At 43.0% G+C, this 26,134-nt stretch overlaps 1 protein-coding gene and 1 long non-coding RNA gene across 4 annotated transcripts in view; one reads left to right on the forward strand and one right to left on the reverse strand.

Annotated features, from left to right (window-relative positions):
* The window catches only part of LOC103547921 (uncharacterized), a 73,369-nt gene extending 55,567 nt beyond the window's left edge, over positions 1-17,802 (reverse strand). For 2 of the 3 annotated variants that reach the window (XR_011536519.1, XR_011536520.1), the window contains exon 1: positions 17,663-17,802. This is a non-coding gene — a long non-coding RNA (uncharacterized lncRNA). The remainder of the gene's footprint in view (positions 1-17,662) is intronic. The other variant, XR_544126.2, reaches the window with a different exon arrangement.
* Positions 9,724-26,134, forward strand: part of THEM4 (thioesterase superfamily member 4) — a 40,609-nt gene continuing 24,198 nt past the window's right edge. Inside the window, exons 1-2 of the mRNA XM_008515428.2 lie at positions 9,724-17,865; positions 24,254-24,410. Of these exons, the coding sequence (XP_008513650.1) occupies positions 17,767-17,865; positions 24,254-24,410 (256 nt within the window). The 5' untranslated portion in view covers positions 9,724-17,766. The remainder of the gene's footprint in view (positions 17,866-24,253; positions 24,411-26,134) is intronic.

Here is a 26,134-nt window from a genome sequence, read left to right on the forward strand (position 1 = left end):
TCATTACCAAAATTTGGTATTGTCAGAGTTTTTTTCTTAGTAGCTATCCCGATAGATGTGTATTGGTTAATTTGCATTTCCCTGATGACTAATAAAGCTGACTACCCTTTTTTTGCTAATGGACCATTTAGGTATTCTCTTTTTTGATGTAACTGATCAAGTCTTGGGGGTGTGTGTGTGTTGTTAATCTTTTTCTTATTGATGTGTAGGAGTACTTTATATACTTGAAGTCCTCTGTCAGATGTGTGTTTTTGCAAATATCTTCTCCCACTCTGAGGTTTGCCTTTTCATGCTCTTATTGGTATCTTTTGATTAATAAAAGTTCTTGACTATAATGAAGTCCAATTTATCAATCTATTTCCTTTATGGGTAGTGATTTTTGTATCCTGCTAAAAAACACTGTTTCTACTCTAAGGTCATGCAGATCTTCTTCCATGTTATCTTCTGGAAATTTTATTGTTTTACCTTTCATGTTTATGTCCACAATCCATCTGGAACTGATTTTTGTGCATGGCATAAAATAGGGTCAAGGCTGATTTTTTTCCATCAGCTATCCGATGGATCCAGCACCATTTCTCAAAAAGACTATATTTTCCCTGCTATATTGCAATAACACCTTTGTTGTAAATCAGGTGTCTACAGATATGTGTGTCTGTGCTGTGCGCTCTATTCTATTCCATGGGTCTATTTGTCTATCTCAAACCTAATGCATCCAAAACTGATCTGATCTTCCCCACTGAAACCTGCTCCTCTCGCTGTCTGCCCTGTCTCAGGTGTTGACAGTTCCCTATTTCCAGTTGTTCAGGCCAAAATCCTTAGTATCATCCTGACGCCCATCTTTCTCTCACACTCCACTTCCATCAGCAAATCCTGTTGCCTTTACCTTGAAAATATATCTAGAATGACTTCTTCCCTCACTCTCACCCTGGTCCAAGTCACCATCCTTTCATCTAGATCACTGCTATAACCTCCTAACTGGTCTCCATGATTACTGCTAATTGATTGGATGTGAAGCGTGGGAGAGGAGTCAAAATGCCATCCACATTTCTGGGCTTGGATGGTGGAAACTGCTTTCCAAAATAGGATAGGGAAGAAATTGGTTTGAGGACTGAGAAGAAAGACCCCCCTTCAGTCTGTTCTCTACCTAACAGCCACGGTAATGCTGTTAGTTTGGCTCATGTAAGTCAGATCACGCCCCTGCTCTACTAAATGGCACCCCATCTCACTCAGACTAAGAGCCAAAGTCTTTACCATGACTGACGAAGCTCTATGTAATTTGGATTTCACTAGCTCTCTCCATATTATTCACTCACTTTGATGTAGCCACAGTGGCCTCTTTGCTATTCCTTGAAAAACCAGGCATACTCCCACTTCAGGGCCTTTGCACTTGTTGTTTTCCCAGATAACCCAGATGGCTAGTTCCCTCATTTTCATCAATTCTTTGCTCAAAGTTCGTCTTTTCAGAGAGGCCTTAGCCTTACTACCCTATTTAAATTTTAACCCAACTCCATGCTAGTACTCCTTACCTGCTTTTCCTGTTTTATTTTTTTCCTAATGTCTGATCATCTTGCAACTCTGAACTCAACAGAATCAATGTTGGGATAAACCAAGCCAGCACTCTATAATGAGAAGCATACAGCAGAACCTTCTGGTGAACGCATTGTAACATCCACAAACGACTTTTAAAAAAATTTTGTAGGGGCCGGCCCGGGGGCATAGTGGTTAAGTTCGCTCCACTTCGGGGCCCAGGGTTTGCCAGCCCGGATTCCAGGCATGGACCCAGCACCACTCATCTAGCCATGCTGTGGTAGCATCCCACATAAAATAGAGGAGGATGGGCACGGATGTTAACTCAGCAACAATCTTCCTCTGCAAAAAGAGGAGGATTGGCTACAGATATTAGCTCATGGCTATCTTCCTCAAAAAAAAAAGAAACTTTTTTTGTATATTTTGTTCACTGCTATATCCCCAGCACTTAGAAGGGAACATGATATATTTAGATGCTCAGTAAACATTTTATTGAACAAGCTCAATAAATAAATAAATGAACCAAACGCATCTTAAAGATCTCCAGGGGCCAGCCCAGTGGTGCAGCGGTTAAGTGCGCACGTTCTGCTTTGGCAGCCCAGGGTTCACCGGTTCGGATCCCGGGTGCAGACATGGTGCCGCTTGGCAAGCCATGCTGTGGTAGGCGTCCCACATATAAAGTAGAGGAAGATGGGCACGGATGTTAGCTCAGGGCCAGTCTTCCTCAGCAAAAAGAGGAGAATTGGCAGCAAAAGCTCAAGGCTAATCTTCCAAAAGAAAAAGATCTCCAACATTGAATGGCTTAGTAAAGGAAGATTAATCTTCAAAGGAGACTGAGAAGGAAAAGCCAAGGAGATGGAGAAAGAATTAAGAGTCTACTACCCCAGGCACAAAGGGAATTTCCTGAGTGATACAGTGTCTTTTGCTCTTTATAACCAGCCCTGTTCAACCATGCCTGAGTTTATACTAACGAACTGACTCTTGGCAGGTCTGCTAGATACCTTCAGGCTTGGGCAACCAACGATGTGATTCAAGGGTTGGAACCTTCAGTCCAACCCCTGACCTCTGAGAGGGGAGAGGTATTAGACATTGCGTTCAGTCACCAGTAGCCAATGATTTAACCAGTCATGTCTACATAATGAAACCTCAATAAAAAATTCTGACAAGGTTTGGGGGAGATTCCAGGTTGGTGACCTTGATGTGCTGGGAGGGTGGCATGCTGAGAGAGGGCATGGAAGCTCTGAGCCACTCCCCTCCACACCCCCGTCCTCACATTTGGCTGTTATTGAGTTCTGTCCTTTATGATAAAATTGTTATGGTAAGTATACGATTTCCTGAGTTCTGTGAATTATTGAACCAGGGTGGGGAGTGCAGGGGGAGGGGCATGAGAACCTCTAACTTTATAGTCCGCCAGGCAGAAGTCCAGGTAGCCTGGGCACCCCGTCTGCAGCTGGCATCTGCAGGGGGGAGAGTCTGGGATTCAGCCCTTAATCCACGGGGTCTACACTAACTCCAGATAGTTAGTGTCATAACTGAATTAAGTTATAGAACGCCCAGCTGGCCTCAGAGAATTGGAGAATTGGTTGTGGTTTGAAATAGCCAAACTGTCACTCAGCTAGGAAGGGACAGAGTCTGATTTGAACCCAAGCTTTTTACTACAATGTAGTTAAAGAGTAGCTAAGATCATACTATGTGAAAAGAGGGCAGAGGACAGACTCCCAAAATTTAATGACCGAAAGTAGATGACTCCACAAGCAAGCAAATTTTCAGAGACATAGGAATTAAACTTGGATGAGTTGGCATCAAGGAAACCAAGAGAAAAGGGAGTTTAAAGAAAAGTTATCAATACTGTTAACTTCTGCAAAGAGATCAAATAAGATTTGGCTTGACAAATATCCACTGAATTTTGCAGTTGTGAATGACAATTTGGTAGTATCTGGTGTCACAATATAGTGAGCTGAAAAATGTAGGGTTTTTTTCAGAACTTTGGCTGTGGTGGGAAGAGAAGGAATAGCAATGGGTAAGTGGTATAGGAGTGAGGGTTTCTACTACCATTATTGATGTTGTTTCAGGTGAAAGAGGCTTGAGCAGGTTTAAACAGCAAGGGGTCAGAAATAGAAAGGGCTTACTGGTGACTGCTAGGCTCACAGATTAGGAGTCTGGTCAAAAATCAGCTGACAAAGGGGCCAGGCCGGTGGCGTAATGGTTAGGTTTGCCTGCTCTGCTCTGGCAGCCCAGGGTTCGCTGGCCCAGATCCTGGGCCCAGAGCTATGTGCTGCTCATCAAGGCATGCTGTGGCAGGCGTCCCAATATAAAGTAGAGAAAGATGGGTGTGGATGTTAGCTCAGGGCAAATCTTCCTCAGCAAAAAGAAGAGGATTGGTGGTGGATGTTAGTTCAGGGCTAATCTTCTGGGGGGAAAAAAAAGCTGACAAATTTTTTATTTTTATAACTTCTGTGTTGTTTGAATTTTCTTAGCATGTACACTTGATACTTTCTCTGTATTAAAAACAAGAAGAAGAAGAAAGAACCTTATTTTGAAAAACAAACAGTCCTTTCTTCACCACTAGCGGCTGCCCTCTCTTCCCCTCATGGAAAGGTTTCTGAAGAGCAGTCAGGCTATTCCAGTTTGTATGTATTTGTTCACCTCCCACTCATTCCTCCAACCTCTCCAGTCTGGCCTCCAGCCTCACTTCACCTCAACAGCTCTTGCTGAGGTCTTTAATATGCTCTGTGTTGTTAATCAAAGGACATTTCCAGGTCTTACACTCAAGTTCCTGATTTTTCTATCTATTTGCCCCCTGGGCGGTCTCCATAGGTTGAGTTGGACATCTCCATCGCAATATAGTCTAAAACAGAGCTCACTTTTCTTCCCTCTGCCCCCAAACACATTTCTCCTCCTTTTCCCACTTTGGAGAGCAGTTTCCACCATCCCCCACCCAAGCCCAGAAACCGGGACACCATCCTGACTCTTTCTCTCCCACGCCCCAGGTCTCATCCATCACCAAATCCCTTCGCTCACCCGCCCCTCACCAAGAGCTCTCGGTGTATCCCTGATTCCAATGCAATTTCCACCAGCCTCCGTCATGACCTTTCTAAAATATAGATCAGATAATGTCACTCCTCTCACAGTCCTCCTGTGGCTCCCCACTGCCTACAGAGTAAACCCCAAGTACATTAGTACGGGTGGTATCGGTCCCTCAGGATCTTGAAGGCCCTGCCTGCTGCTCCAGCCTCTTCTCCCACATCCCCTCCTAAACGATGCCCAAACCCCACAGAAACTGTAGATAGTTCTCTAAACTTGCTGAGCGACTCCATGCTCTCCTTGGGAATGGAGAATTACTTCTGGACATCTGCACCAGCAATATCCTCTCCTGCCTCATTTGCTAGGCCAACTCCTATTTGCCCCTCAAGACTTAACTCAGACTTCACGGTCTCAGGAATTTAGTAACTCATACGGGGGCAGTTTCACTATTAATCTATTGTAGCTTTCCTTTTCAAGACTTTTAAGGTGTTTGGATTAGTGTCCAATCCTAAATGGTTTTACACAATAGTAGAGGAAGTATGACCAACAGTAATCCCACAACTACAGAGATAGATTTGTTTCTTTAGTCACATGTTGATGCCTTAAAATCTGGGGGCTGGTCCAGTGGTGCAGTGGTTAAGTGTGCACGTTTCCCTTCTCGGCGGTCTGGGGTTGACAGGTTTGGATCCCGGGTGCGGACATGGCATGGCTTGGCAAAAGCCATGCTGTGGTCGGTGTCCCACATATAAAGTAGAGGAAGATGGGCATGGATGTTAGCTCAGGGCCAGTCTTCCTCAGCAAAAAGGGGAGGATTGGCAATAGTTAGCTCAGGGCTAATCTTCCTCAAAAAAAAAAATCTGTATTGAAAATGTGTAAGTATTTATAAATGGTGCTTTTTATTACTCATGGCATAGCAAGGCAAAATAAGCTTTCTTAAATCAGAATCCTGTAAAGAATGCTGCTTACCCAGTTGAGCCGACCTCATTCATTACCAGAATCTTCATCTAACAGCTTGGTTGGACCCATCAATCCAGGGGTATTTACATAACAAATCTTACAGAGGTCTTTAACTCCTAATTTAACAAAAGCGATGTTGAAAAAGACGAATCCAGCACTCTGTAATGAGAATGATATAGCAGAACCTTCTTAGGAATGCATCACAACATGAAACCCTACATTTAATGATGTCGCCAGAACATATAATTTTCTCCAGATGTTTCATCTGTCAAATAGGGATAATAATGGTTATTTCACGCAATTTTCTTGATGATCAAGTGAAGAGAATTTTGAATTGGAGATAAAAAGTTGGGAGTATCAGCATATAGATGGTGCTTAAATCTGTGGGAATTGATGAGATAACCTAGAGAGAGAGGGTTGAGAGAGAAAAAAAGGCCCCAGACCTCTTTCCAAATGTTTCCTATTCATTTGTTCATTCAGCAGCTATTTTCTGGGTGACTATGATCTGTCGGTTGCTGTGCTGGGCACTAGGGATGCAGGGGTGAGCCAAAGAGACGTGGAGGTGGCTTACAGTTTCCTGAGAGAGGCACGTAGCACACAAACGTATATTTAATTACAAACTCTGATGAGTGTTGTGGGGCATGGGAATTGGCCACCCCAAGATATGTCACTTTGGCATGAGGAGTATTTGGGGCTGGTTACTTTTTTTTTTTTTTTTGAGGAAGATTAGCCCTGAGCTAACTACTGCCAATCCTCCTCCTTTTGCTGAGGAAGACTGGCCCTGAGCTAACATCCATGCCCATCTTCCTCTATTTCATACATGGGATGCCTACCACACCATGGCTTTTTGCCAAGCAGTGCCGTGTCCGCACCAGGGATCCGAACCGGCGAACCCCGGGCCGCTGAGAAGCAGAATGTGTGCACTTAACCACTGTGCCACCAGGCCAGCCCTGGGGGTTGGTTACTTTTTAAAAAACTGCAGACAGGAAATAAACTCTGAAAAGTAGAATTTACTTACCCTTTGTTAAGAGATATTTACATTCGTAAAGGAAATCTCCATCTATAAAGGTGTCTCCCTCTCTGTACCAGGAAGAAGGAGGGATGACCTTATCTCTAGAAACTCTTAATCAATGCAGAAGGCAAGGACTTAAATCTGCATAATAATCTTATTCTTGTTTACTGTACTTGTCTGGTAACCTTCTGTTATCTCCCAACATCCTCCTTTGTCTTTAGCTGAAGATGATATTTAAGGTGGTGGCTTCAGCCATTTTGGCGAATTGCTCAGGTTGCCTGAGCCTCTCCCATGTATACATGTTATAAAGCTTTGTTTAATTTTCTCCTGTTATTCTGTCTCATGTGAATTTAATTCATTCTCCAGCCAGAAGGACCCAGAGCAGGTAGAGGAAATGTCTTCCTCCCCTACAGTGTTTTAAAGGAAAAGTTCCAGCAACTATAGGACAACTTAATGAGGACCTAATTCACATTAAGTAAAAATACTTTTTTTTTAAAAAAAAGCACTTAGCATAGTGTCTGTCACTTAGTAAATACTTTAGTCAAGAAAGGCCTCACTAAGAAAGTGACAATGATGGTGACATGAAAGGATTAGTGAGAGTTATCCAGGTGGGGAGTGGAGGAGTGGAGAGCACTGCCAGCAGAGGAACAACATAAAAGAGGGCCCTGAGGGGCCAGCTCGGTGGTGCAGTGCTTAAGTGCACACGTTCCACTTCCAGCGAGGGGTTTACCAGTTCAGATCCTGGGTGCGGACATGACACCACTTGACAAGCCATGCTGTGGTAGGTGTCCCACATATAAAGTAGAGGAAGATGGGCACAGATGTTAGCTCAGGGCCAGTCTTCCTCAGCAAAAAGAGGAGGATTGGCAGATGTTAGCTCAGGGCTAATCTTCCTCAAAAAAAAAAAAAAAAAAAATGGCCCTGAGGCAAGAAAGAGCCTGGGGTATTCCTGGAGCTCAAAGGGGAGCTGTGTGGCTAGAGAATAAGACATGAGGAAATAACAACACCTTCTGACTGGTTACCCAAGGTAGAAATCTCCTGCTTCCCCATGTGATTAAATTGACTTTAAGAACTACACAACAACTCTAGATATTATATCAAAATAGTAATGATGCAAACGAATGGCCTCTGCCTGAAAATGAGCCCACAGTCTGCAGGTACTCTTCCCAACCTCCTCTTTCACAGTCACCCTTCTACTACGCAAAGGAAAAGCATACCCCTTGATGAGGACCAAGGCTGCCCCTGCCCGAGGGAGAGAAGTCCAAGGTGTCCTGCCCTACATACTGATCTATATCATCCTGGGGCTCGGGGGAGGGGAAGAATAGGAGTCCTGACTTAATCTGATCTGATTCTTATCTAAAGTTATAGGACCACCCAATAACCAGACCCCAACTGCGCTGGTACCATTTTAAAGACTTTTTTTTACATAACCTTTCCTTTTCCTTGTAAAGAGATAACTCACATACCTATGCCTTAAATTTAGCCCTACGTCAACTCATGTTTGCAGCTCTTTACTGCCCATGGGTCCTGTCCCCATGCCTGCAGCTCTTTAATGCCCATGGGTCCTGTCCCCATGCTACTCCATGCTATTCTCTGAATAAGGGAGCACTACTGCCAGACCTTGAGAGTCCAAGGAATCTTTCTTTCTACTCCTCGACTCACCTAGCCCGCATCACCCCTCACCCATCCAGAATCTCACTTTGGTGCATTGCTCTGGGGATAACAATTCAAGAATACACCCTTCCCAAGGAAGAGTCCTACAGAAAGAAATCTGAGAGAAATTTAGTGAGAAATATTAAACAGGGCAGCATCTTATTGTCATCCAGCTTACATATAAATGCAACATTTGAAATTTAACTTAAAATTTGTAAGTTAAATGGTTATCAGAGGGATACTTATTAACACCATTATTTGAATTGAAAAATGATAGACTTTCTAATAAATGTCTGATTTGGCTGACGGATTTTCCAGTAAGGATTGATTTTGCCAATTATTTCATATGGCAAGCATTTTCCAAAATTTGAATGAGCTAAATATGCGGCCCCAAGATTTTGATGAAAATATATACAAAGTACATACTCATCACACAGTACACAAAAAATTATAAGCCTTACAACAGTTTAAGTTTATTTAGAAAAATTTAGACATCAACTTTAAGATGTATGAAAATATATAATTTTTTAAGATTATTTTAAGGTTATGCTAGTAAAAAACAAAAATGTGAAGACAACTGGCTTAGAAGGTAAACTCAAGAGTATCTGCTAACTGGATGTGGGGGTGTGTGGAACAAAGAGAGGTCAAAGGTAATCCCTATATTTCTAACTGTTACCACACAAAGGGCACAATCTGCTCACCATGAGACAAAAGCCAGTCATCAAGAGGCAAGAGGGTGGCAGAGAAAGGGCATTTTATTACAGCTTGCTGGCAAGAGGGAAGACGGCCAACTATTGTCCAAAAGAACCATCTTAAGGGGGGGGGGGCACAGAATCTTGAAGCAGTTCTATAGGCCAGTGGGTTATAGGGGAGGGGGTTAGGAACGTTGACCCTCTGGTGTGACAGACTGGACTGGAAGTCGCCACAGCAGAGCTTTCACTTGTCATTGATGATGGCTACCAGCATAGACTCTCTATTTGGGGGGGTCATCACATTCCTAAGGAACTCAAAAGAACAAGTTATCATCTTATTGCAGCTGGGAGGTATATGCACTAGCAGGGGTCATAAAATCTACAGAACAGGTGGATTTCCTGGAGGGTGCAAATCCAGCTGGGTTAGTTAGTCAGAGGTCATTCAAAGTTACGACATGGTCTCTTTTCTACAATATGGCTTCCCTTATGTCAACCTTGTGTTGTGCTGGTTTTATAACCAGGAAATATAAGTGGTTTTATTGCAGTAATATTGGTTTATAACATTATATAAATTTCAGGTGTACATCAGTATATTTCGATTCCTGTGTAGATTACATCATGTTCACCACCCAAAGACTGATTACAATGCATCACCACACACATGTGCCTAATCATGCCTTTTGCCATCCTCCCCCTCTTCCCCTCTAGTAACCACCAATCCAATCTCTGTCTCTATGTGATTGTGGTTGTTTTTATCTTCTACTTATGAGTGAGATCATATGGCATAGGAAATACAAGTTTGAGATCTACTCAAAATTCATTTATGTTCATGGTTCAATGAAGCAGCTCAAATTTTTTCAGTTATACTTTATTACATTCGGAGGGAGATGGTATATTATGGTAAAATTCGAAAATTTGGAGACTTGTGGAGGTCTTGAAACTTAAGAATATCTAAGGTCTACTGTAGCTTGTATGTTTATGTTCATTCTGACTTTTGTTTTATAAAGAGGCCAAAGTTCACAATTTTAAAAAATGTAATTTAAAACTTACCCGAAGAAAAGAAAAATGGTTTACCAGAAAATTAGGCACCCAGTCCAAGGTTAAAAATTAAAAGACTCGCTTCTGGCCAACATGCAGTAAAAAGGACTGGATTTACTGTCTCGCCTTAAGGGACACTTTCTCCTCCTCCCCGCAAAAAACACCACCACCACACACACAAAATATACGAACCAACAATTTTCAAGACACTGGACATCAGGCAATGAAGGACAGTGATCCCTTAGAGGATCATTGGGAACAAATGAGAAGAAAGCCCTACAATTGCTTAAGAGGGTTTCCAGCATGCAGCACAGGGGGCAGGAACCCAGGTGAACCTGGCGGACGTCCAGAGTTGAGAAAGCGCAGCTGAGCCTATGGGGAGTCCAAAGTGGCTAGTATTTTCAGGACAGAGGGCTGAATAGGAGAGACCTACACAGAGAAAGAACTCTAGAGAGCTGCAGAGGGTATTCAGAGTGTTGATTGGTGCCTGTATGTGAGGAAACTACGGGACGCTGTGGAAAGGACTACTGAGAGGCTAAAAGGAAACAATACCCAGCACTCAAATAGGGCCGGGAATAGAGCCTGTTCCCAACTGCTGGACTGGAAAATCTCTTGATTCACAAGGCATTGGATAGAGTATTCAAAAAGGTCTTTCTTCAGTAGCAGGAAGTAATTAGTCCTGGACCAATGGTTCTCAATCAGGGGGAAATCTGCTCCCCTCCCCAGGGGACATTTGGTAACGTCTGGAGATATTTTTGATTGTCAGGACTGGCAGCAAGGTGCTATTAGCATCTAGTGGGGAGGCCAGGGATGCTACTAAACATCCTGCAGGGCCAGCCCGGTGGCGCAGCAGTTAAGTGCGCACCTTCCACTTTGGTGGCCTGGGGTTCGCCGATTCGGATCCCAGGTGTGGACATGGCACCGCTTGGCACGCCATGCTGGGGCAGGCGTCCCACATAGGAAGCAGAGGAAGATGGGCACAGATGTTAGCTCAGGGCCAGGTTTCCTCAGCAAAAAAAAGAGGAGGCTTGGCAGCAGTTAGCTCAATCAGTGTAAGTCACAATATTAAACAAATTTAAAAAGAAAATCACATGTTCATCTCAACAGATGTAAATCCAACATCCATTCCTAATGAAAACTCTCAGCAAACTAGGAATAGGAAGCACTTGTCCACCTGTTCAAGAGTATCTACAAAAACCCTACAATTACTATCATCCTTAATGGTGACAGACGGAATACTTTTCCACGAAGATCAGCAACAGGACCAGGACGCCCACTTTCACCACTACTATTCAACATTGTACTGGAGGTTCTAGCCAGTGCAATAAGGAAAGAAAAGAAATAAAAGCTGTCCAGACAGTAAAGGAAGAAATAAAAATATTCACAGATAACATGATCATCTATGTAGAAAATCTAAGGAATCTATTAAAAAGTTACTAGAACTAATAAGTGAGTATAGCAAGTTTGCAGATATAAGATCAATATATAAGAAGTAATTGTTTCTATATCCAGCAATGAACAGAGATTGAAATAAAAAATATTATTTATAATAGCATCAATACATATGAAATACTTAAAGATAAATATGGCAAAAGGTGTACAAGACCTAGACTATGAAACACTGTTGAGAGAAACTACAGAAGATTTAAATAAATGGAGAGATATAACCAGTTTATAGAAGACTCATTCATGAGATATAACTTGTTCATGAGAAGACTCAATTTGCTAAGATGTCAATTCAAAATCCCAGGAGGTTTTTTTGTGCACATTGACAAGCTGATTCTAAAATTCATATGGAATGCAAAATATTTAGAATAGCCAAAACAACTTTGAAAAAGAACAAAGTTTAAAATAATTTCAAGACCAATTATAAAGCTACAGGAATCAAGATAATATGGTAGTAGCATCAAGAAAGATAACTAGATCAATTGTACAGAATAGAGAGTATAGAGATATGGATAACTAATTTTTGCTCCAGGTACAAAGACAACTGAATTGAGAAAGGAGAGTCTTTCAACAAATGGTGCTAGAATAATTGGATATATATATGTAAAAAACCAACAACAAACAAAAAGACAAAACCTCTTCCATCCATGCCTCATATAATATACAAAAATCAGCTCAAAATGGATCTTAGACCTAAATGTAAAACCTAAGTCTATAAAACTTCTAGAAGAAAGCCTTTGTGACCTTGGATTGAGCAAAGATTTCTTAGATATGACACCAGAAGAATGACTCACGAAAGAAAAAAAATGATAGGTTAGACTATATCAAAATTTAAAACTTTTGCTCTTTAAAAGACACTTAAGAGAATGAAAAGTTGAATCACTGACTAGGAGAAAATTTTTGCAAAGTACATATCTGATAAGGGGTTTGTATCCAAAATATATAAAATGCAATAATAAGAATACAAACAATTCATTTTTTTAAATGGGCAAACTATTTGAGCAGACATTTTACCAAAGAAGATATACAGATGGCAAAAAAACATAAAAAGATGTTCAACATCATTCATCATTAGGAAAATGCCAGTTAAAACAACAATGAAATACCATCATACATCTAGTTAGAATAGCTAAATTAAAAAGACTGACCAAATCAAAGTTTAGTGAGGATAGAGAAATACTGAAACCCCCGTACATTGTTGATGGGAATGTAATGGTACAACCATTTTGGAAAACAGTTGAGCAGTTTTTTAAAACGTTAAACATGCCTGCCATATGACCCATCCATTCCACTCTTCAATATTTATACCAAAGTAAAGAAAGCACACATCCTTACAAGGACTTGTGCTCATAGCAGCTTTCTTTGTAATAGACAAAAACTGGAAACAACCCAAATGGTCATCAAGAGGTGAATGGGAAAATTGTGGTGTATCCAAACAATGGAATACTACTCGGCAATAAGAAGGAATGAATAATTGACACAGCAACAACATGCATGAATCTCAAAATAATTATACTGAATGAAAGAAGCCCAGACAAAAAAAAGAGTATATACTATATGATTTTTGTAACCACCATAGGCCAATTCATACTGGCCCTATTGTAACAATAACAATGTTGTGTCAAATATTGTTTCACACAAACACATGGACAAAGAAAATAGTTCAGGGGTTACCAGGGGAAGGGGGGGTGGAGGGTGGGCACAGGGGGTGAAGCGGAGCACTTACGTAGTGACAGACAAGAAATAACGTACAGCTGAAATTTCACAATGATGTAAACTACTATGAATCTCAATTAAAAAATAAAAATAAACAAATTTTTAAAGACCTCTTTTTGAAAGCAAATAATAAATATTTGTTTATAATAATGTATGTACCCAATTTAATTAAATAGCAAAGAAAAAACAAAGAAAAGCATTGTTTTGCTAAGACAACAAGCAAAAACTGCAAGTCATGTAGCTGGAGCATGCCCAGAAGATGGAAACCTTGTCCTCAGATAACTTCGAGCTGCCTAGGAACCAAAAGTTCCCCAACTGTGGAACTCAATGTGAAGAGAAAGCAGAACGGGGAACCTAAGGAGAAGTGAGCGGTCCCTTGATTTGTAGCATGTTGGTCTTATAGGATTGTTCCACTCCCACCCTACAATCAGATTCTACAGAGTTAGCATTTTGTATAATCACTCCCCTTCTCAGCTCCTTAAAAGTCTGTCCCTGCTTCAGCTCCAGGACACACATTTGAGCCTTGCCTCCTGTCTTCTTGCTAGTAGGCCATGCAATAAAGCTCTTCCTTCTGTGAAAAGCTGGTGCTGTAGTATCGGCTTCTGTGTGCATCTGGCAGCAAGCCTTTGCTCAGTAACAATTTTATTTATGTAAAACTCAAGAAAATGCAAACTAATCTACTGAGACAGAAAGCAGATCAGTGATTGCCTGTAAAGGAGTTTACAAAAGGGCAAAAGGAAACTTGTGGGTGACAGATAGACTTATTATCTTGATTGTAGTGATGGTTTCATAGGTATATATGTCTATCAAAATTTACCAAATTGTACACTTGAAATACATGAGGTTTATTATATGTCAATAATAATAAATATAAAAGTTTTTTATATGTCAATAAAGTTTATAATGTTAAAGGCGAATGGTGAGAACACTATTAAGTTTCATATGGTTGGCTTATTTAGTTAAAGCATAGTTCTATCAAAAGAAAGGTTGCAAATTTATTCGTTGTCTAAACCACACAAACTTCAAAGAAAAACTCTTGCACTTCCACAGACTGCCAATCCTATTCCTAGACCGTGGCTCGCCCCCTTCCCCTCCAAACCTGGCCAGATTTCATACGTGATGTCAACATGAATACCTCAGAAAAACGCCTGATGAGGAAGCCAGGTCAGAGTGTGGATGACTGACCCAAATGTGTTGCCACCACTTGAAAAATTTGAAAGTTATAGTGAGTGTATTTGACCTATAATTGTCCTAAGTCCAAGGTCTTTTGAGAGACTGATATATGAACTACTGTTACATTTAAAATATGATCTTAGCAAGGCTGGAAGGTATTTATGAGTTTTGATCGACTCTGACTACATTGTAAATTGTAAGTATATACAATTTTAAGTTATAAACTATTTTCTTATTCCTTATCAGGTCATCTTGATTTTATGGGTTCATATTATTCTTGTGCCTCTATTTGCATGTGCCACATGGTAAGACAATAGACACCCAAGATACTTTGGGCTCTTACTGCTAAACAAGTATTGAAGCACTGTGTGTGAGTTATTACAAGAAATACTACAATTAACAAGACAATTCGGTGTTGTCCCTGCTCTCAGGAAACTGGAATACAGTTGAAGAGAAAACAACAAAGAGATAGAGGGTATGTGGAGGGTGGGGGGAGGACATGAGGTAACAATCTGTTAAAATTATGGACTATCAACAGCCATGCTTTATGTGTGATCATCTTCAGTTCAGTTGCTCTAGGATTCAAAGAGTCCCTTTTATAGGTCTCTCTCTCAAATTCCCTTTGTCTCAGAATGTTATACCTTTCCCCTAGTTAATATTGTGGGCTTAAAATATATCTGGACATTCTTTCCTACTGACAAACTGATGAAGAAGTTCATGTAATCAAGGAAAACATCTAATACATCCAGGTTCTTGGAGTTTCAAGGTTACTAATTGCTCACAAAAGAAGTAGAAATGGGCAGGGGGGGCTCTCTGAACTTAGAGTCAAACCCAAAGCCAAGTTTCTCTCTGATAAATCTCTCCCCAGATAATGGTCCTTCCAGTCTCATCTTTACTATCTGAATGGTTAGAGCTGTGTTGGTGGGAAAACATTGTGTAATGATGTGCTGGGGGTAAGCAATTCCAGTGACCCATTATTCTAGCAACCCTTAGAGTCTTAAGACTTCACCTCAGGATGGACTAGGACTGTGTATATTGGTAAATGTTTAATAACGGGGGAGAGAGGAAGGCCCTCATTTGCAGTATCTGAGTGAACACTCCCATCTAGTTGATTTCAAGCTACCACTGTGACTGAATGTGGAGGTTGGGAAGGTATGTGCCTAGTGTTCCCACCATACAGACACAATAGAGGTAAATAGCATCAAGAGCACAGATAATAGTAAAACGTAGTAAAATAAGCAGGAAGTTACATTTTTTTAGTATCTAAAACCTTCACTTTTAATACAATTTATTACATTGTAAGCTTACTAAATTTAAATTTTAATAATGGCAGTGTTTAAGAATTGGCTAGCCAAATTCTTTAAATTTTAACAATCTATTCCCATGAGCCTTTACAAGCCAGCTCTAGCACACCACTGGCCTGAGAGCACTTTCTTCGTAAGGGAAGGACAAGTTAACTTCTAGCTTTGTGACTCCTACTCAAAGAGAAGGTTCAGGCAACAGCAAAACTTGATAAAGAAACTTTTGTTACTGCACAAAATTGGGATTCTCTCGCCCAGTGCACATTTAAAAAGCCAATTACTACAGCATTGACTTTTGGGAAAAGAAAACAGCTTTATTTGCTAGATCAATCTGCAAGAAGACATGAGCATGCGCTCTCAGATCCGACATCTGTATTATCCAAAGTTTGGTCTTTGAACCTGATGCCAATCCAAATAACGAGAACAGAGTCTTGAGTGGAAAAGGAAAGGCTTTACTTTGCCAGGCAGAGGGAGCAAAGCAAGGGCTAGTGCCTCAAGAATTGCTAGTTCCCCACTAAGAAACGGGTAGGGGTTTTTACTGGGGATTTTAGGTAGAGAAGGGGGCCTTGGACTTCTTGGTCAGGGTCTTCCCATCAGCCTGTGTCTGGGGCTGCTTCCAGTGGAGGAGACAAAGGATTTCTCAGATGAGGGTCCTTGGCTGTTTATCTCCACGGTGGAAAGCAGACTGTGATGTCAGGAAGCTAAGGAATTGGGCCTGGGAAGCTTACGTTTCTTGATATTCTCTGGACATCACTTTCTCTGTAAAAGAACTTCAAGGCCCTGCGATTAGCCACAACTTTAGCGGGACCCCAGTGTGAGGTCACCTGGGCTCTAACAACTTGTAACTTCTATTTGGTTGTAAGGCTCAGGAAATCACAGGTCAAAAAAACAAATATTTACATATGAGAATAACTAAAGAACCAGGGAACTGGGAACATGTGCTTTCAGTTTTAACCCCGTATATGCTTGTTTCACTGTAGGGGAATCAATATTAAGGCTGATATTAAGAGCTGGTAACACCCCAACCCAGAACTCGAGGCAAAACTTATGGGATGAACACCATGGCAGTCTGAAGCACGGAGATAGATGATTTGAGGTAAGGAGAAATGAGGTAATTGATCTGTGTATGCACAGTCAAGCTTCATGGCTCTTCATAGGACACGTGTTCACAAAATGGTGGGCTTAGCATGGTCTGAGGGTGAGGTTTTCATCCCTTTGATGTCAAAAAAGTCACCTGTCAGGCATTTGTGCAGGCCCAGTTGATGCGTCGGTGGTCTCATCTAGCCTGAATGGGACAAGGGGGTCTCAGTTCCTGAAAACAACACTCTTAATTACTCCACTGATAAGATGGGGTCAGTTGGACTGGTCCTAGAGGGCCCATGGTTACACATTCATCTTAGTCCTCACAATAAACACATGAGGGCACAGTAGGCCGGGCACATCCGAAGAGTCTGTACAAAGGGTTAAGTGAACGCAGGTGTGCCTCCAAAGCTAGAGATGAACATACCTTCAAATGTTATGATTTCTATTTCCATTTGAAAACGCCTGACTTAAGGACTTTTAGCTCTGCCCGGGGCCTAAAGGGTGGGTGAGTGTCTGTCTGGGCAGAGGAAGAAGCCGAGAAAGGAGGATTTTAAGCGTATAAATGCCCTTTGCAATCAGCAAGATCTCTATATAACCATACAACCCCATCCCAGGGACACGTCCGTGGCATACAAGGAAACACTTTATTCTGACTCTTCCTCGTGTGTGCTGCTTCCCGCCCGAGGGCTACGTACGTCTTCTGCGAAAGAGAGAACTACTGGGGAACAAGAGAGCACTAAATTTGGCTGCGCAACACGGAAGGGAGGACAGCGACACCTCCGCCCTGCAGCGCGCCGACCGCGGGACCATGGGGTCACCCGGGCGGCAGTGGGCCCTCCTCGCCTCCCGCAGGCTGCACTGCCGCCGGCGCCACCGCTCCGGCCACCCTCCTGGCGGGGTAACAGTGGCCAGACGCCGCGCCGGCGAGGGCGAAAGGTCTTCCGGGAGACAAGGCCGAGGCCCCGCCAGCCTTCTTGCCCTCCCGGCCGCCGCCCGTCGGGGCCACGTGGCCTTCGCATCAGGCTCCGCCCTCCACTCACCTCGATTATAAGAAGGAGCGGGGAAGTACCTAGGCGAGTCTGTCTTTGCAGCAGCTCAGCCCCGCCGCCGCGCTCCCGGCCATCGCCCTTGCGCCCACCGAGCCATGCTGAGGAGCTGCGCCCCGCGCCTGCGCACGCTCGGGGCCCTGCGCGGCCTCACGGGAGGCGCGCGCCCGGCGGTGGGAGACGCGGGACCCGCCCTGGTGAGTTGCAGGCGCGAGGGGGCGGGAGAGCGGGGCTTTCAGTCTGGAGCAAGTTTACCCTAACGGCTACATTTGTTTATCCATCACCTCAACCAGCTGATCCCCCAAGGCTTCAGTGCTAACGGAGTCACAGGCTCTATCCGTCTAGAAATTCCGAGCATCAGAGACTGGACAGAAAGGTGAAGTTTTTGAAGCAGCGTGCAGGATGCTTGACTCTGGTCAGCAGGGCAAGGAGGAGGCTGCGGTTTAAGCAAGATCACGCAGAAAACCGGTGGTAGAGTTGGAGACTGAACCTAGGCAGTCTGACTCATAACCGTTACATTATCACCTCAGGAGAAGAGCACTCTCTCTTCCAAGGGTTTAATCCTAATTGTCTCTGCTTGTCAGATGATCCTACACTCTCTGAGCCAGTTTCCTCACTTCTAAAGGTGGTTACAAGGTTTAAATGCGATAATGCAAGTGAAGGGTTTAAAGCAGTGGGCGCTAGTTTTAAATAAATAGTACCTGTTACATCCCTGTTTTGCTTCATTGATGTAATCAATTAATGTTCATTTAGCCCCAACAATACGCCAGGCATTGGTCGTTGATGATATAAAGATGAGTAAGAAACAACCCTTTCTCTCAAGGGGCTCACAATCTAGTTTGTGAGAAAGGGGTGAAATTGTAAAATTAAAAAATATACGTACTATGTGGTATAATGAAGTACCAAGGGAACATACCCAAGGGAATAGCTCTGTACTGAGCAAGAACTGAAAACCACTGTAGCTTTCTTTTAAAGAATGATGAGTACAGATTGATTATTAATCCTGTACCAACTTGAACTTTGGAAAAGAAAAGGCCCTGTGCTAACCTCACAACAACAAAGATAAATTCACTTCTTTAATTATATGTTGGTGCCCTGTAACCTGCGTTGAGAATATTTGGTAGTAGTATTTACAGGCTTTCTAAGTCATGCTTCTTTTTGTTCAGTAACTTAATCTTAAAAGGAGACACAGAAAGAAAAGTCATAACTTTACATAATAATTCGGCCTTGAAAAATATATAACAGCAGATCAAGCCAGACCTTTCCACTACTCTGGGCAACGAAAGGTAATGATTATCCCTAACATTTATCCCTCATATGCCCCGTGAATTTACAAGTACCTTTACTTCAAGTATCTCTTAGTTCTCACCTCCTGGAACTGAGACTTTCATTATTTTTATTTCTCACAACATGATAGAGTTCATCTGGGTCCTAAAGTCACCATGCTCCAAACTAAAATTATTAGATCCACTCCTACTCTCTTCCTCCTAACACACACAAGCACTGAAACAACCTCCTTTCTTTTCTTTCTATCCACCCCAATCTGCAAAGCCACAACTCTGGAATCATCCAAGACTCTTCTGCTTTCTCTTCCCCCACCATTCACTCTCCACATCCCTTGGTCCTAATATCCTAAATATCTCTTAAATCTTTTGTTTTCATTCCTCTTTATCTGGTTCTGCTTCTAACCATATCTCACCTGGACCTTTGCAACAGTCTTTTAACTGGTTTCCCTACCACTGCTTCTCACCTTGCAATTCATCCTTTACCTCAGAGGGAGCTTTCTAAAACTCAAGTTCACGTTACTGCTTTGCTTAAAACTCCTTAAGGCCAAAATAGAAAAAAAGTATTTTAGCTTTCAAGTACCTCCTTCATGATTCTTTAAAACTCCCTTTCTTTAATTAGCTTCATCCTAAGTAATAACATTTGTGAAATCACAGTGCGATGTGCTACTTATGTCCTTTTTATAATATGCATTTAAAAATACATATATCATTGTCCTTGTGCCATCTAAAATCGTCTTTCCGGGACCAGCCTGGTGGCGCAGCGGTAAAGTTTGCACATCCTACTTTGGTGGCCCGGGGGTCACCAGTTTGGATCCCGGGTGCGGACATGGCACCGCTTGGCAAGCCATGCTGTGGTAGGTGCCCCACGTATAAAGTAAAGGAGGATGGGCACGGATGTTATCTTGGGGCCAGTCTTCCTGAGCAAAAAGAGGAGGATTGACAGCAGATGTTAGCTCAAGGCTAATCTGCCTCAAAAATATAAATAAATTAATAAAATAAAATAAAATCATCTTTCCTGTTGGCCTTTGGAAACGTTGACCCAGATCATAAACTCTAAGCCTGCGTTAAGGCCAGAGAGCCTCTGTGATGTGATCCCTCTTCTACTTTGCTATCCATATCTTACTGCTGTTCTCTTTGCACCTTACATCCATGAAGACTGAAATCCTAGCAGTTCCCCAGTGTGTCATATGCTTGTTTCATCTCTCTATGCATTTGCTTGGAGCAGCCCTCCCATTTTCTCCTTAGTGAGCTTTAGAAATCACTCCATCAGTCTTCATCTTTTTTTTGTTTGTTTTTGGTGAGGAAGATTGACCCTAAACTAATATCTGTTACCAATCCTCTTTTTGCTTGAAGAAGATTGTCCCTGAGCTAACATCTGTGCTAGTCTTTCTCTGTTTTGTATGTGGGATGCCTCCACAACATGGCTTGGTGAGCAGTGTGGAGGTCAGCACCCAGGAGCTGAACCCATGAACCCGGGGCCACCGAAGTGGAGTGTGTGAACTTAACCCATACACCACTGGGCTGTACCAGTCCTCATCTTTTTGAAGTTTTCCCTGAAAGTCACTCCTTCTGTGTCTGTATCTCCTTCTGTTGTAGCATTTTTCACATTCAAAGCTTCAAGCACTTGAGGGCAGGGCCTAAGTCTTCTCTCTTTGTCTTACTTGCTCCTGGCACAGAACCAGGGCACATAGCACGGCTCAAAAACATTTGTTGCATCTGGCTAAATCCCACACATTCAAAGTTGAAACAGTCAAGGAAGACATTCTAGTTCCTAAAAGTCTTCTCTTACCTCTATTGCACTGTCCATAAAAGGATGCTGGAACTGATCAGTCCTAGAGTTGCCTATTTAAGATGAGACCTGTGAACGACATGAGCCCAAATTCACAACTCCAAAGCCTGCACATCCTATTTCACCTCTCAATTGACATGTATTGGTTAATACACATTAATTTGTGACCAATTGTGTCTGTTAGGTTGCTTCCAGAATTCATATACTTTAAACTTCATGATTAGGACTGGAGTCTAAGGAAATAATCCAAAATACAGAAAAGGCTATATTCATAATGTTCCAGTGATCGTTTTTATTTAAAGCAGCAAAATATTGGAAACAATTTAAATGTCCAACTTAAATGATTAAGTAAATTATAAAACGTTAATTTAAAGGACTATTTTTCTGCTGTTGAAAATGGTGATAATTAATATTAAGGACATGAGAAAGTGAATGCTAAATAATTTTAAGTGGTGAAGCAGGAAGAAAAATTGTATTTCTTACTGAGATTACAAGTGTATGAAGGAAAATTACATTTTAAAAAACTTGGAGGAAATACATCAGAATGTTACCATTGGTTGTGTTAAGATAGAGAGAGATTGAGTGGGGTTTTTTTGTTTTGTTTTTGTTTTTCTTTTCTTTCTTCCCCAAATTTTCTGAGCTGGGTTCTGAAGGGATGAGCCAATCCAAAACCACAGGAAAAAGACAAGGTAAATACTGGCCTGGGGAGTGGCGTAGTCTCTGCCCTGCTCGTGTTTCCCTTCCTGAAGCCTAGACTCCTTTTGGTCAGCCAGGAAGATTTCAGCTCTGTAGAGTTCTTGAGACAGGCTCCTTTTATTCTTACCATTGAGCCGGGAGCAGAGCCGGCCCAGGTGTCAGCACAAGGCTGATTAGCTGGTTCTTGCATCACAGTAAGTGCAGCCTCCCCGCTTTGGCTTTGGGGTGCAGCCAAATATTGTAGATGCGTTGAATGTGAATGAATTGATAAGGGTGCCTGGAAGTAGAATGCCCCAGAACTGATGGCTTCTTTGATCTTAAGGTTCCAAGATTTCTGCAGAAGTCAAAAGAACCAATCTTTCTTTCTGGTACCTGTGGGCTTCCACTTTGTCCTGCTCCTTAGTAGGTCACACTTTGTCCCCCAAGTCCTCCAGAGCCCCTTGACTTTTCCACTGGCTGCGTGGGCACTGGAGTGGTAGCAGTGCTCAGTGCTGCAGAGAAGTAGCGTGAACGGAAGGCGTGGTTACTGTGACACCAAGCACTCATCCCCCAACCTCCTCCTCTTCCTTCTTTATATTCTCTTTCTTGGCAGTTGGCTCTGTTCCCCACGCTGTTGCACAAGTCAGAAACCTGAGAGTGGCACCTATATTTTCTCTCTTCCCTCACTCTCTGTAGCCAAATACTCAGCAAGTTTTGCCTGTGCTCATAATTTTTCACCTGGGTTACCCCAGTTGCCTCCAAACAGGGCTCTCTGATTCCAATCTCGGTCACTCCCACCATCTTTCATGTTATAGCCAGACCTGAACGAGTCCCTCCCCTGTTTAAAATCCCTCTGAGAGGGGCTAGCCCCATGGCCGAGTGGTTGGGTTCGCGCGCTCCGCTGCAGACAGCCCAGTGTTTTCTCTGTTCGAGTCCTGGGCGCAGACATGGCACTGCTCATCTAAGCCACGCTGGGGTGGCATCCCAAGTGCCGTGACTGGAGGGACCCGCAGCGAAGAGTGTACAGCTATGTACTGGGGGGCTTTGGGGAGAAAAAGGAAAAAAAATAAAATCTTAAAAAAAAAATCCCTCTGAGAGCATTGCAGATACAATTCAAACCAGTTAGCTTAGCGTGGAAGCTTCCCACAGTCAGGCTATTGCCTACATCTCTTCCGCCTTCTGCTCCTCCCCTTGCGCTGAAACAATGCCAAGCTGCTTTTAGGCCTTAGTTTCATCATCTGTAAATGGAGATAATAATTGGTACCTGATGCGGGGTCGGTGAGCCGAGGAGTCGAAAGAAAGATTTCTTAGACTCTCAAGATCTGGCAGTAGTGCTCTTTTATTTAGAGAATAGAGATAGAGTAGCATGGGGACAGGACCCATGGGCAGTCAGAGCTTCTGCTGCTGCTACTGCTGCCCCCGCTGGCATGGGGACAGAGCCCATGGGCAGGCAGAGCTGGTGCGTGGGGACAGGACCCACGGGCAGTCAGAGCTCCTGCTGCTGCTGCTGCTGCTGCTGCTGCTGCTGCTGCTGCTGCTGGTGCCCCCACTGGCATGGGGACAGAGCCCATGGGCAGGCAGAGCTGCTGCTGCTGCCCCCGCTGGCATGGGGACAGGACCCATGGGCAGGCAGAGCTGGTGCGTGGGGACAGGACCCACGGGCAGTCAGAGCTCCTGCTGCTCCTGCTGCCCCGAACTGAGGGTTAGGGCCAAATTTAAGGCATAGGTAAGTGAGTCATCTCTTTATTAGTGCCCGTTTGGTCTGGCCATTTGGCGGTCCCATAACTTTAAGATAAGAATCAAACCGGATTGAGTAAATGGCAGAAGTCACCGCTCAAATATTATCTTCAACTAAAGACAAAGGAGGATTTTGGGGTGAGGGTCAGTTACATGAGGTTGCCAGGCAGTTTCCAGAGATAAGGCCATCCCCTCTTCCTCCTGGCTCAGAGGGGGAGTCATCTCCACAGATAGATGTTTCCCTTAGAAGTGTAAATGTTTTCTCAACAAGGGGGAAGCATCTTCACAGGTAGATGTTTCACTTAGAAATGTAAATGTTTTCCCAACAAGGGGCAAACAAATTCCAGAGAGGGAGGCATGGAGATTTCCTTTACAACTGCAATTGTCTCTGATCAAAAGGGCAAACAAATTCCACTCCTTGGAGCCTGCTTCTTATCTGTAGTTTTAAAAGTAACCAGCCTAAAAATCCTCATCATAAACTGTTTTAAAATTAAGCAGCCTAAAAATCCTCATCAGTACCTACTTAATATGGTTGTAGTAAGACCCCTCAAAACTGTTTCGTGCCTCCTTGCTTTTGCACACGGTGTTCTTTGGCCTACAATATTCTTTCTAGCTGGCTAATTTCTGCTTATTTAATCAAGATTCAGGTCCAAGCACCCCTCCCTGAGTCCCCAGTGTGAGATGAACACCTCCCTCCTGTGCTCTGGCTTCCTGTACACACCCCACTGGGAGCACTTTTTCCATGGAGGAAAATCTCGAAGGAGTCCTTGGAAAGGTCCCTCATCTCTCTTTAGCTCCAGTGCCCAGCTCACCTGTGCTTGATTAAGGTTTGAAAGAAAGAGGAGAGTCTGCAGACCCGGGCGTGCTGCTGGCTCTGCCGGTAGCTAGTTGAATGACACTGGGAGGAGATTAATGATTTGTTCAGTCTCCCATTTCTCCCAAGGAGGTCGGACCAGGGAATCTTTGAAATTTGCTTTCACTCCGAAATGACAAGCTTCTGCGAAGAGGAAGAGCGGCAAGATAGTCTTCTAAAACAGGAGAATGTGTTATGAAATAGGATGCGCCTCCCTTACTCTTCTTCTCCTCTCTGTCTTTTAGAGGTTGTTTTCTTCTGAGAAATTCATTGATAAGGACCGTTCTCTCCCCAATCCCAGCTGGAGCAAGGAAATAAGACTCCTGTTTGACCAGTTCATGAAGAAATGTGAAGATGGCTCCTGGAAGCGTGTGCCTTCGTATAGATATATATCTCCTCAAGGTACTTGAGACTTCAAAAACTTTTCGTGGTAGGAGCAGCCATTCTCCCATAAAGAATATTTAAATATCAAACGTAAAACTGAGAACTGATTGAAGCGCTGGTTACCACTTGAAAAAGAAAGGAGTATGGTGCACAGGTTTGCTATATTCTCCAGTTTTATAGGCCAGAAATCTTAATAAATTTTGCAGATTGTGGGTGAGTGTAAAGCCTATTGCCAGGAATAAGACTGCCCCCACACTGGCCTCCTCGTCACCATTAGCAGGAGTGAAGAAAGGGCCCCAGGAAGCCCCCACCCTCCCACAGACTCAGAACCTCCCTGTCTTGAGGCTGCCATCACTGATCTCATTGTATCATTTATCCCAGTATATGGCTCTGTCACCCGAGGAACTCAGGATGCTCAGGTCACCCTCTCATCTCCCAGACTTTCAACTCCCAAGGCAGACCCACCTCACCTCTCAACACACACAGACGCTGCACTTCCTTCCTGTGCATGTGTGTGTTTTAATTAATACTTTTTTTTTTTAGCAGTTTCAGGTTTATAGAAAAATGAGTGGAAACTGCACAGTTCCCTTATATCCCCTAACCACACCCTCCAGCTTCCTCTGTTAGCAACAAATTGCATTAGTGTAGCACATTTGTTATCATTGATGAGCCAGTGTTGATACATTATTATTAAAGTCCATGGTTTACATTAGACTTAACTCTTTGTGTTATGCTTTCTCTGAGTTTTGACAAATGTATCATGACATGTATCTTTCATTACAACATCATACTGAATAGTTTCACTGTCCTGAAAATCCTGTGTTCCACCTGTTCATCCCTCCCTCTTCCCCCAATCCCTTGACAACCACTGATCTTTTTATTGTCTCCATAGTTTTGCCTTTTCCAGAATACGTACAGTATGTAGCCTTTTCAGATTGTTTTCTTTCACCCAATCCTATGCATTTATTGAGGTGCATTTATTTTTTCCACAGCACTTACCTCCATCTGACATACTTTGTGTTTTCTTTGTTTGATGGTTTGTCTCTCATCACTAGAATGTCTGCTCCATGCTGGGAGAGATTTTTCTGTGTTTTATTCCCCACTGTATCCCCAGTGCTTAGAACAGCACCTGATATATAGTGTTAAAAAACAGAATTCAACTGAGTAAATTTTAAAGATCTAGTTGGCTTTATGCAACAATTCGTGAATCAGGCAGCATCCCATCTAGCAAGCAGAAAGGAGCTCTGGAGAACTGCACGAAATGAAGGACTTATAGTCAGAAGGAGGCAGGACAAGGAAGGTACCAGTAAAGAGTGGATTGTTTCAGGCAAGGCCACCTTCCTTTCGGGGCTTCTGGGGACAGCAGGGGTCTGTCGGGCAGATTACATCACTAGTGCTGACCCGGTAACTCCAGATTGACTGGTTTGAGATTCCACTCCTGGGAGATGTTGAGACTGTCATTGAGTTAGGTGCTAAGTCTTGGTTTGATGTTGTGCACTTAGCACAAGTGACTCCATTTGGGGCCTGTTGTCTCTTTTTTAACAATAGTCAGTGCGTTTTATATTTCTGTGGGAAGAAGGAAGGGAGGAAACACCCCAGGGGACCTGCTTAAGATGTTCTGATGCGGGGTCGGTGAGCCGAGGAGTCGAAAGAAAGATTTCTTAGACTCTTAAGATCTGGCAGTAGTGCTCTTTTATTTAGAGAATAGAATAGCATGGGGACAGGACCCATGGGCAGTCAGA

Source organism: Equus przewalskii, unplaced genomic scaffold, assembly GCF_037783145.1.
Source record: "Equus przewalskii isolate Varuska unplaced genomic scaffold, EquPr2 ChrUn-10, whole genome shotgun sequence".
NCBI classification, from domain to species: Eukaryota; Metazoa; Chordata; class Mammalia; order Perissodactyla; family Equidae; genus Equus; species Equus przewalskii.